General features: G+C 41.3%; 1 protein-coding gene across 1 annotated transcript in view; it reads left to right on the top strand.

Annotated features, from left to right (window-relative positions):
- Window positions 1-11,237, top strand: part of hs6st3b (heparan sulfate 6-O-sulfotransferase 3b) — a 335,171-nt gene extending 323,934 nt beyond the window's left edge. Inside the window, exon 2 of the mRNA XM_042334743.1 lies at window positions 10,526-11,237. Coding sequence (XP_042190677.1) covers window positions 10,526-11,237 — 712 coding nt within the window. The remainder of the gene's footprint in view (window positions 1-10,525) is intronic.
- Window positions 11,238-13,359: the final 2,122 nt, after the last annotated feature.

Raw genomic sequence — 13,359 nt, 5'->3', positions numbered from 1 at the left:
AGGTTAGGGTTCAGGTTGGATGCATTCTATCTATCCAGTTTGTTGAATGTTGTTAAGGATCAGCATCAAATAATGCCTCAATTATATGCATTTTTCATTGATCCTATTTCTATAATCATTCAGTGGTTGACCAGCCACTGTTTGACAGAGTGAAATCAATGTGTCTGTTGATGACTGGTTTCATATTTGTGACTGCTCCAGCATAGCTACAGATACTGTCAGACATAGATTGACAAAAAGAAAGGAAAATTACAACTAGAAACGTTCTTAATTCCTCACACACTATTGATAATTGGCCTGAAAGCTTTCTCTTTTTGGATGTGTTGAAGAAAGGGAATGTCCATTGGTATCTCGGAAATAGACTGATATATTTATTTTCTTACAGAGGAGGGTTTTCAAATGAAAGAGCTTTAAAATCGGAGATAGGGAAGGAAAGTCCTATGAATTGTTATTATTTGATGCCACAACAGTGACCTTTTCTACGGAATCCACTCCTTCCTGATCGGATTATGTTTGTATGTTTCATAATAGACACATTTTCTAGCCGCAAAGACTTCCTCGACCTACAACTTTAATTGAATGAGGGCAGCACAGTGAAGGAGAAGGAGACAAAATAGGAAATATCATAAAAGTAATTATAATTTGGTATATGTGTAGCACTTTCAATATTCTGGGAAGCGCTTTGAGATGTCTCAAAGACTTATAAGGTGCATATCAAATACAAAGATCATTATTATTATTAAAATGCATATCATGAGGATCAGTCCCCAACCTCTCAACCATCCAGTGGGAGAATTGGTGTTGCAAACTTTTTTATCTCTTGTACCTGGGTTGAATTCAGCCCAAGATGAAAAAAACAATCTGTCTCTTTGTGTCTGAAAGGTCCCCACTAGGAAGAGTTACTCTGAGATAGGGGGTTAGTCTTACTTTGTGGACATAGGGAGAATTACCCTGTGCTCAAATACCACAAGCTGTAAATGTGAAGATGGTTCCAATTCCAGTACTGTGTGTGACACCACAAATTAATTGATTTAACATTACCTTTCTATTTCAGATGCTAATTTGACTTGTATATTTTCTCGTCATAAAGAGTTGATAAAGCAAATAGTTGGGTCCAATGTTTTCCACCATTCTGATCATGGAGAGCGTTGCAGTTGTGCAGCTAAAATAGGCTTAGCTCAACCATGATCTTGTTAAGCAGCACTGAAATGCTGTTAGCATTTAATTTGTTAGCAGCAATTAAAAAGTATTTTTCCCGCTATTGCTGATGCGGGTGTTTAAAATTAAATTTTAAAATGAAAATTTTTGAAAAGAGCCAAAATATTGTGCAGAAGACAGGGAGTGGAGGGAGGTGTTCAAATGTGAAAATAGTTGATTAAATAGAGGAAATAATCATGTTCTAATGTATTACATCCATTGGCTACAAAAGCCTGAAAATATTTAACATATGAATTCAACCCTAGCCATAACCATGTATCCCATACTGTGTAAAGAGGAAATGTATTTTAGTTCACGGTCGCTTGCATAATACAGATCACAATTAGAAAGGTAGATTGCCACAGTTCTTCCTTAATGTGCTGTAATGTACAAATAGTCATAATTGAAATGGCTTGTCAAATGGCTTCGAGGAATTAAACATCAAATGCTTCAAATTTGATACAATAGATGGTGTACCACAGCAGTTTGTAAAGTACTGCATTTTCAAAACATAACTTGTTGAGTAAAAGGCACATAATTGGTTGGATTCTAGGACCCAATTGATATATGTTAGTTTCTTATCCATCTGATGGCTTCCTGAGTGTGACAGGGATATGGTAATCAGGTGAAGGTAAATGAGAATCATTAAATATTCTGTACAATCAACATCATACACACTGTCCTCACTGACACAGTTTGGCTGGTATGAAATATTTGCATGAAGTGATGATTCATTCAATTTGCACTATGTTTGGTGAAGCGCTTTGAGACATTTCAAAGACTTGATAAGGCGCTATAAGCAAATGCAAGGATTATTATTATTCTATTACGCACCAGCCTTTGTTCATAAGTCGCTAATCATTGGGTGAGGGGGGTCTCCTTTCAGTTGAACTGGACCCAAAGTGCTTTGGAGTCCTGTAGCTCAGTGTTAGAGCACTCGCCTTGCAAGCGAGAGACCTGAGTTCAATTCCAGACAGGGCGAAACCTTGGGTAAGTTTCCTTACTCCACACAGAGCCTAATAATAATCCCTCCGAAAAAGAAAACAATAATAAATTGCTCATTTTCAATCCACGACTGTTTGTGGGACGCAGCTGTGCGCAATTGGCTGCCGCGTTTCACCCACAAATATCGTCAATTCACTTTACAATATATTCTGTGAAGCGCTTTGAGGCACCTAGGAGATGTGAACAACGCTATATCAAATGCATGGATTATTATTATTATTATCTGTTTTTGGCAATGGAATGTCAGAAGCTCTGTTCTCCTTTTAGCTGGTTAACCTCTAGCAGTACTCCAACGCACACTCTGGGGTCCCCAGGCCTTGATCTTGCTAACCTATGCCTAATACTATCCAGAATCTTCAGGCTAAATAGCGACCAATACTTATGCCCTTAAACAAACATGTTTTTCAACCTGGTGCTCAACTGTCCACATTACAATTTTCATCTGCTATACTTTTCTTACATGCATCTCCTTTTATCAAATGCTGCTCTTGATCATTAAGTCGATGCTATTAATTATTTTTAAGAAAGCAAAGACTTCAAACAACTCCCATATCAACCTACCCGCTCCCTCCGCTCAGCAGGCTCTGGCCTGCTCCACGACCCCCACCGGGCCCGTTCCATCGTCGGCAGCCCGGCCTTCAGCCTCTCTGCCCCCAACCTATGGAACTCCATCCTACAGTCCCTTCACCTCGCTCCCTCCCTTGCCTCCTTCAAGACATGTCTCTTTTCTTCGACTGAGCCATCGGCCACCCTCCTACCTTCCCTGCCCTCCAATCACCCTGATCCTGACTCCCAGCTCGGGTCTAAATCCCTGACTATCCAGTGCCTTGGGACATCCTCCCAACGTGAAAGGTGCAATACATTTGTATTTGTATTGTATTGGTTAACCCCTTGCTGCTGCATCCTGTTTCTTAAACATTGATACCTTAACACATTCTCCATCTCCCTTCTATCCAAGACTCTCTGGTCACACTTCCTTTTTCTACACAACTGCCAAGGCAAAACCAAGGACATTAGATAAAGCCCAAACAGATATTTTTCATTCTTATCAAGTTTACAAAAGTTCCCAGCAGAATTTAATTTAAAGGTTATAGCAGTATGTTAAGTCATGTTAATGTCAAATAACTTCCATTAGGCAAAATGCATATTAATATAACTGCATAATAGTAAACTTAACAGAGTCTAATGGCATATAATGTTCAAGTGATTACAAATACATGTTTCATGCTGGCAAAGCTTAGCAATAATTCCTATGATGCCTTATTGTTATGTCAAGAACAACTCACCTGTGATTCTCCAGAGATCTTTAAGATACTGAAGGGAAATGACAGGATAGATGAGGAAAAGCATTTTCCTTTAGTTTGGAATCAGTGACAATGGGGTATGGTCTCACAATTGTTAGCAGAGGAGGTTAGAAGGCATTCGCTTAGAAGATCTATTAAGATTTAGAATTCATAAAACTTGCAAAAAGGGAAGCAGACAAACACCTGAGCCGCAATAAAACATAAACGGATATGGGAATGAGCTGTAAAGTGGGATTAATAAAAAAAAGTGTGATTTGGGATAAACAAAGGTAGCTGTGGTGTACGCAATGGGCCAAATAGCTCCTTTTGTGCAGAAATTTCCACATTTACATATGTCCAGAGTGAGATTCAGTCTACAATAATAATAATAACAATAATCCATGCATTTAATATACCGCCTTATTACATCATTGAGATGTCTCAAAGTGCTTCACAGAATACTGTAAAGTGAATTAACTGTACACTTTGTGGGCAAAATGTGGCAACCAATTGCGCACAGCAGTATCCCACAAATAGTCATGGATTGAAGTGACCAATTTATTATTATTTTTTGTAATAATTTATTATTATTTTCTGTAATGTTTCATAATGATTTATTATTATTTATTATAATGATTCATTATTATTTATTATGGTGATTTATTATCATTTATTATAATGACAGTGCAGATGATAGGTGACCATAGGCTTGCTGAGACATCAGGCACTGCACGTATCGGAAATTGTGGCTCCAATGTTTTTCCATTTGACTGAGTGTTGTCCTCCCTTTTCCTTTCGCAAACAAGCATAGACCCTTCACAACAGTACACTACACCCTCAGCAGTCCAAGTGGTTACCTCTGTGCCAAAAAGACATGATGCTAGTCACAGCCTAGGAAATCACACTGTGCACCTGCAGAAAGTGCTGCCAGAGCCAAGAGGTGCAATTTTTGACTTCTGTCAGACCAAGTAGCAATGATTTGAGGACTTAAAAAACATTCCACAAATGGAATACATCTTAGTTTTGATATAATAATAATAGTCATCATTGTATTTGATATAGCGCTTTTCATGTCTTCTAGACGTCTCAAAGCGCTTCACAGAATAGACTAAAGTGAATTGACTGTATATTTGTGGGCGAAATGCGGCAGCCTATTGCGCACAGCAGTGTCCCACATAAGTGAGGCAAGCACCTAGTGGCAGGGAAATATGTACATTATTGAGAAGTGAGCAAGATAATCACATGCATCCTTATTGCATACTTTTCTGTCAAACCATGGCTAATTACTCGAATAAAGGAGTGAATAAAATTGCTCTCATAAGTATTTTACCCTTCTTTTCCCTGTGGCTGTTTGACCGAAGAATTGGTGCACTATACAGAGCCATGTAGTTGTGAGAAAATTGCTCTTAAGTAACTTATTTTCAAATTGAATACTGCGTGTTTCAAGTATTCAAGAAATGACAGGGTACTGAGCTCTATCCTTTCATACTGCCACCAATTCATCTCCACAGGGGCATTGGAGGCTTTCTCTTTCTTTGTAATATAGGGCTTTTGTGTTTTTCTTTCAAGAATAATGGGGCATCGTTACATGCGCACATACACAGTCCTACTGTCAAGTTCTGCTTGTTTAAGTATTGAATAGCCTATCCTTTAGCTGCTGAAAAAAACATTTGAATTCACAGTGTTTAATATGTGTTGCAGCGTAAAAGCTAACGATTGTGAGATTGATGATTTCTAGGCTCTTCTGAGTTAGCTTATTGCACCCGAGATAGCAGTTAGGCATTGTAATAGGTTTAAAAACCCTTGGGAGATAGGAAAAATTATTACCACCCCCCCCACCCCCCAGACTGCTGACAACAACATATACATCTTGCACATGTGGAGCATGTCTCAAAAGGATATCTGGTCAACTGCTCACATTGCTTCCTGTGTGTTGTGCACTATGTGTGGAAACGTTGCTGATGTAATTTCCTGTGGGCCACTCAGGAAGTGCCATTAGCATCACTTGTGGTGACCATACTACCTGGAAATTGGCCATTTTTTCACGCTTTGCTTGTAACGCAGCTTCTGAGATGATTGTCTTGGTCAACTATGCTAACTCCCTGCTCGCCGGACTCCCCAACTCTTCCCACTACATGCTGCAGATTATTCAGAAGACTGCAACTTGTGTCCTCTCCAACACTAAACTCAGCGAGCCAATCACCCCCATCCTCACCCGATTTCACTGGCTCCCCATCCCCCAAAGGATTGAGTTTAAAATACTTGTCCTCGGCTTTAAAGCCCTCCACAGTCTTGCTCCGCCCTACCTCTGTGACCTACTAAAATCTTATCAAACTGTCCGTTCCCTCTGCTTGGTGAGTACTGATCTGCTCCACGTCCCCGCTCTGCCCACTCCACCATCAGAGGTCGAGCATTTAGCCTTTCTGCACGTATCCTCTGGAACTCCATCCCGGAGCCCCTCCATCTTGCCCTCTCCCTTGCTTCCTTCAAGGCCCATCTCAAGACCTTCCTCTTTGACTACGCCTTTGATCATCTTCCCACCACCACCACCCCCTTTGCCCTCCACCCCTCTTGGATCAAGCCCCACAACTCGGGTGCAAAACCTTGACTGTCTACCCCCGTGGGACATCCTTCTGATGTGAAAGGCTCTATATAAATGTAATTTGTTGTTGTCCGCAGTTTTTTTTAAGAAAAGGCTTTCAAAATTAAAACTGAAAGGGCAGTCCACAATGTTATACTGTCTTAAATTTTAAGATTAAACAGTCTTACAGAGTAAGTCTTGGTGGAATTTCAGACCCATCGTTTGCATTGCAGTGTTAACGTAACTTTTCCAGGCTCAGTTCAACGCAGCATGTGTGGTATACCTTAGGTCAAGTAATGCTGGGCTGATCTCCAGGGTCATAATGCTTCTCAAAGACAAGCACATTGACTGTTGCTGGTGTAACCTGAAAATCATTTCAGGGAATTGAAATGAAATCAATGCTTTAAATTAAACTCAGAGAGCACTACAACTAACAGCTTCCTGAATACCATTTGAAAACTGTGTGAAATAGTGACAGATGTTCACAGGGCTTCCATACTGAGCATGTTTTGTGGATGGAAATTGTTTTTATACCTAAGAATGCCAAGAGCAATTGCAAGTAAATAAACCGCCTTCAGGAAAAATAATACAGTCAAGTCAAGGAACATTTTCCGTTTTTACCGCTGTCAGTTCAGAGTTGGCGAATGGGTTGCTTGACTGCCATTGTCTATTCTTTTATCTCAGATTATCTTTTGCTTTTAGTTGCTTAATGTTCTTGTTTACATGCTGGTGTCATAGTTACTGTGCATAAATCATGTGTTTCTTAGCTCTGAGGGACATGGCTGTCTTATTTTAGCCGCTGATAATTCATCGCAAATGGAATTAAAGGGAGATACTTGCAGCTTTGTGATATTTGGGTGAAATTTACAGCCTCCCTAATTTTCATAACACACACACACACACACCAGTGGCCTGTTGGCACCATTTGAGTGCTGCATCACAGGATATTGACTGTGTTAAGTCTGTGTCATGTTTTTGGCTGCACGCAAACGCCAATATCTGCAATTGAAATCTTTGTGCACAATTATTATGCCAAGGCTGCAAGGGCGAGGGGAGGATAAATCAAATGGGTGGGGAGAGCATAGATTCCGATAAGGTTTCCAGACTGTTATGGGAGAGGGGGGGGCGGTGCCGTGTCTCACTTGTATTTTGGACAGTGTCATCTGAATCCTTCAATCGCATTGCCTTATAATACAATTACATGTTTTGTAATTATCTAATCTTCAATTATATTCCATGTTTGCATTTAACCATATTGAAAAGGAAATTCAATTTAGGTCAAAAGCTTCCAAACAGCTCCAGAACATGGCAGTTAGACTCCATTAAATAAGTTGTTAGATCTGTATGCACCATTAAGTTCTTGCTATTTGACTGGCATTTATTTAACCATAACATAATCTGCAAGAACATAGAATTAATATCTTGTTTAATAGGATTGTGAAAAGTCTAAGAGTCAGTCATTGAATAGAATACAAACGTGTGCAGGTACATGTTGTGAAGAATTTCAACATACTGCAGCTGCAAACTTTGTTTTGCAGGTGATTCAAACTGTGAATTATAATGCAGTGTGAAATATTTTGTGTCAGAAATCTGTGATATTCAACAATAACAAACGCAACATGCATTTATACAACAAGAAAATTACATCTGTAAAGCGCTTTTCACATCGAGAGGACATTCCTAGGTGCTGAATAGTCGGGGATTAGTACCCGAGGTGGGGGGCAGGTTTGGGATGAGAGAGGGCAGAGAGATAGGAGGCGGCTGAAGGCACTGTTGAAAAGGAGGGTCTTGAGTCGTGGCTTGAAGGAGGCAAGGGAGAGAGCAAGGCGAAGGACTTGTGGGATGAAGTTCCAAAGGGTGGGGACAGAGAGGCTGAAAGCCCGGCCGCCGATGTTAGGGCAGGTCAGGCAGGAGACATGGAGCAGGCAGGAGTCTGCTGAACGGAGGAAGCAGACAGGTTGATAGAGGGTCAGCAGGTCAGAGATGTAGGAAGGGGCAAGGCCGTAGAGGGCCTTAAAGGTTAAGACGAGGATTTTGAATTCTATGCTCTGAGGGATGGGGAGCCAGTGGAGCTGGCTGAGGGTGGTTGTTATTGGGGGTAATGGGGTTACAGAGCCTGGTGCGGGAGAGGACACAAGCTGCCGAGTTCTGAATGATCTGCAGCTTGTGGAGGGAAGAGTTGGGGAGGCTGACAAGCAGGGAGTCTCCGTAGTCGAGGCTTGAGGTGACGAATACGTGTATGAGGGTTTCGGCAGCCTGAGGGGTGAGGCAGTGGTGGAGTCGGGCAATGATACACATGTGGGGGAACGCAGAGCGGGTCAAGGCATGGATGTGGGGAAGAAAGGACAGTTGAGGGTCGAACAGGATGCCTAGGTATCTGACTGAAGATTTTTTCAGGATGGAGGTGATTATAGCTGTTTTGGGGGGAATGGGAATGGTGCCAGAGGATAGGGAGAGATTGATGGTGTTAGAGTAGAGGGATGAGGAGGTGGAGCTGGTAGGTAAGGAGAGGGATGGGGATGGGGTCAAGGGAGCAGGTGGTGTGTTTCATGCTGGATATGGTAGTGATGAGAGAGGAGCGGGAGACAGGTTCGAAGATGTGGCCGGAGGGATGGGTAGGGCAGAGGCAGCTGAATGGATCCCCTCAATTTTGGACTCGAGGAAATCTAGCATCTTCTCACTGTCAGAGTTTGAGGAGAGAATGGACAAGAAGTGGAAGGGTGGATGGAGGAGCCAGTTGGTCGTGGACAATAGGAGCCCCGGGGTTGTCCTTCACCTCCAAGATTATCTGGCGGAAGCAAGGTGGAACAGTACATTTGATGTGGTACAGCCAGATCTACAGGTGGACTGTTAGATCAGATTTGAGCCAGGTGTATTCAGTGGCCCGGACCTGACCCTTGAGGGAGCGGAGGAGGCTGGTGTACCAGAGTGAGGTTCATGAGTAGGAGGCGGTTCAGGAGGTGAGGGGGAAAGGGCATGCAGAGTGCTGGAGAGTTAGTTGTGGAGAGAGTGAGTGAGGAGGATAAACCAGTGCGGGAGGTAGGCCAGAGGGAGAGGAGTTTAGACGACTCCAGGGCAGTGGAAAAGGATTGCGGGGAGATTTTTTTCCAGGGGCAGTAGATGATGGAGGTGGGTTTGGTAGCGATGCGGAGAGAGATTGAGGAGTTAAAGGAGATGAAATGGTGATCAGAGATGGCTTTGTCTGTGATTGTAATATCAGAGACACTGAAGCCCTGGGTAATCATCTGGTCGAGTGGGTAGCCTTAAACGTGGGTGGCAAAGTGGATGTGAGGGAGAGGACGTGAGAGAGGAGGAGAGAGGAGGCGTCCAAGGAGATAGAGTAGGAGGGGCTAAAGTGAAGGTTGAAGATGCCGAGGATGAGGAGGAGTTCAGAACAGAGGCAGAAGGAAGCTAGGAGAGTGGAGAGGTCAGAAATGAAAGTGGGGGAAGTTTTGGGGAAAGATTGTAAGGATGGTAGAGGGTAAGGTGCTCGAATGAGGGGAATGAGTCAGAGGAGTGAAGAGATAGAGCAAGTCAGGTACTGGAGATGAGGGCCACACCACTGCCACGGTGGTTGGGATATGGGGTATGGTGGGAGGTATAGCTGGGTGGTGTGGCCTCAATGGGAAGGAAGGTGTCGCCTGGGATGATCCAAGTTTCCTTAAAAAGAAAATCCAAGTTCCTTCCAGTAACCTGAAACACATCACGCATACTCACTTTTGCTTTGAAAGCAGATCCAGTCAGAGTTTCCCTCAGTGTGATATACTTCCAGGTTATTTTTTATGGAATCCCATTAAAGATCACAGAATATTAGACCCCAATATACTCATTTATTAATAATAATGTGGAAACAAAATGGCACAGTATCAAAATGCTACAATGTTGAAATATTGCTGCCATCCAGTGGTGAGATTCTGGTTTATCTGTTAGCACTGACCCTTGGCAGTGCTTGGCAGTTTCATAATGATATTCATAGCAATGTGCTCAATTGGCTGCCACGTTTCGCCCACAAATATACAGTGAATTCACTTTACAGTATATTCTGTGAAGCACTTTGGAGACGTCTGGAAGATGTGAAAAGCGCTATATCAAATGCAAGGATTATTATGAATTGCCATAACATATAGGTAACACTAACAAGCCAGGATGTCTTGTGGTCACTTGTCCTCATATATTATTAACAATCTCAGATGTTACTGCACAAACTGAAGAGTTACTTTTGGGCTGGTGATATTTATGCTCAAAGACAATGATGACCTGCCTGGGTCAGGAAAGATTAGATTTCAGAACGGTTAGTTGCTGTGACACACAATGCTGCACTAATGTATGAGAGCAATTGACTGTGAATTTTAGAGCTGTATGAAATGACAAGATGTAAGCCACTGGAAATGATTAATGAGCCGTAATCGAATAAATGAATATTATAAACTTTTCTGTTTTCTTCCCTCCTCGATTTTAGGAACTTTTATTACATAACGATGCTGAGAGATCCAGTGTCCCGTTATTTAAGTGAGTGGAGGCATGTTCAGAGAGGAGCGACGTGGAAGGCTTCCCTGCACATGTGTGATGGCAGGACCCCCACACAGGATGAGCTGCCCACCTGCTACATTGGGGATGATTGGTCAGGCTGCACTCTCCAGGAATTCATGAACTGCCCTTACAACCTGGCCAACAACCGCCAGGTCCGCATGCTGGCAGATCTCAGCCTCGTGGGATGCTACAATTTATCTATCATGACAGAAAATAGGAGGAACGAGATCCTTTTACACAGTGCAAAAAACAACCTTAAGGACATGGCCTTTTTTGGACTCACTGAATTCCAAAGGAAGACTCAGTATCTGTTTGAAAGAACCTTTCACTTGAAGTTTATCTCGCCTTTCACTCAGTTCAATAGCACACGAGCTGCCAGTGTCGAGCTCAATGAGCAGACTAGGAAACGCATCGAGCAGTTGAATTTTTTAGACGTGCAGCTCTATGACTATGCAAAAGATCTCTTTTTACAGCGCTTTCAGTACATGAGGCAAAAAGAGCACCAGGAGGAGAAGCGAAAGCGACAGGAGGAGCGGAGACTGCTTCACGAGAAACAGGCAACGCACTATAAACCACAGACCAAGGAGACCATGGAGAGTGTGACCACAGAGGACTACAGCAGTCAAGTGGAAAGATGGTGATCACCTCCTTTCTGTAAACTTTTCTTTGTACGTGATGGACAATTGAGCTTGATGGAATCCAATGAAAAATTCTTGTATAGATTATGTGGGATAGCATAATATTTCACGTGTGAAACATAACACTGTCATACTGTGGGAAAACCCCAGTCAACCTGCCTTGAATTACCTTTCCATTTGTATCTTAATCCACTCAAATGATATGTGTGTTGGGTATTCTTCCTTGCTTTGTAGTTTGTATTCTGGTAGAATTTAATGCAGAATAGAAAACAGACCAATTTAAAGCGCTTTAAGTATATCTTACTAAAGTCAGAGAACCAAACAGAGAGCTAACTGAGAAGGTTCCCTGGTGAAATGTACAGCCTGCAAGAAAATGTCTGAGTGGCACCACCTTGCTCCCATCAGTTAGTGATATGTAGTTGGTAAGCAGTTAGAGTAGACTATTAAGACTTTTGATTGGCATCTGCTTGTGAGCATGCCAGTGAGTATAATCATGCTTCCCCATGTCATGTTGAAGGATTTGATCAAAACTACAGTGAAAAGTCCCTGGTGCTTTTGTTTGATCTGAACTGATCTAGATCCACCCAATCCATTGTCTGATCTGAGCTGTCATGAACTTTGAAAGAAACAGTAATGATTTACCCAGAAGACATGGCTCAAACCTTTAATATTTTACTATGGTTGATATTTGCTACAAATGTATTGAAAAATAGTTAAAGAAATGTAGATTTATCCATTAAATTGGCTGAGATAACCAGGCAGTGAACCACATGACGTATTCAACAACTCATTGGATTTTATATGTATATATAGCAAAACACATTATTATAGGATGTCAAGTCAAGCAACATTTTTTAACAACCCGGATACCGTACTACAGATTAGGGTCACACAGCACATTTCCAGTTGTGTTGAATGTGTCCTCAAATTGCTCCACTTTCTGAATTAACTTATGATATTTATCTAGAAACTTAATTGATCAGAAATTGTTACTTTTGACTAATCTGGTTAGTTTAATGAGGTGCACATAAATGATTTCTCTGGAAAATTTATTATGCACATTTCATTTCACTTGTTTTAATTTAATTTTCATTTTCCATCAGTTTCAACCATTTCTTTTGGACCAGTGCCAGATTTGAATTAGAACTGCTTTCTTCAGGCATGACAGCTCATTCTAAGAGCTGGCTTCCCACACACCTCTAAAATCCCAGGCATATTTTACAAGCAGTAGAGAATATTCAGCACTCCGAGGATTAAAAGGTCCAGTAATAATAGTCTAATTAACTTATGCATGAAACATTGGTCAAGTACAATTAAACATTCATTGACTTTGCAAGTCACCTTGGAACACAGGACTGCACAAGAGCAGACAAAAAGTTCATTCAATGTTGCAGTGTAACACTATACACACAAACCAGTGTGTTGGGCCAATTTAAGTTTTATGCCACCATTTACAATAAGATTGTAACACCTATGGTTCTTCACTAGTTATACTATTCACTGGTAATATAGTCAACTGCAGTTGGTTCATAACAAGAAAAGTATGATCATTGCTCCCATGTTCCTTCATATTTACAACATGAAAGCACTCAGCAATTCTTCAGCCTGACCACATAACTTGTTAAAGTCTGGCAATCATGTGTAAAATGACACATTTAATGTGCCAACAGCTAAGCAAAATGAATTGCGTGAAAATAAACATTTTCTTGAGATTCTTCAAGACATCTCGCATGTTAAAATATCCAATGGTTCCAAAATATATTTAGATTATTTATATTTCAGAACAAGGCTATTTTCCACAATTGCTATCCAAATGAATGTTTGTTTATCAGCTAATGTAATGCTAAACCTGACTAAATTATCAATCAGGCCACAGGTGGCATGTTTCGCCCACAAAATACATAGTCTATTCATTTTATAGTATATTCTGTGAAGCTCTTTGAAACATTTCAAAGATGTGATAAGGCGCTATGTCAAATGCAAGGATTATTATTTCCAATTTGGGGAGTTCCACCTTAGGGAGGATATCAAGACCATGGAAAGGGTACAGAAAGGATTTAGTAGGCTAAGAGTCTACTTATTTATATGGAGAGACTCAAGAAAGGAGACGTAATAGGTTTGTACA

The sequence above is a fragment of the Callorhinchus milii genome, unplaced genomic scaffold, assembly GCF_018977255.1.
Source record: "Callorhinchus milii isolate IMCB2004 unplaced genomic scaffold, IMCB_Cmil_1.0 Scaffold4, whole genome shotgun sequence".
Taxonomy (NCBI): Eukaryota; Metazoa; Chordata; class Chondrichthyes; order Chimaeriformes; family Callorhinchidae; genus Callorhinchus; species Callorhinchus milii.
This window is presented reverse-complemented; position numbering and strand designations above follow the sequence as displayed.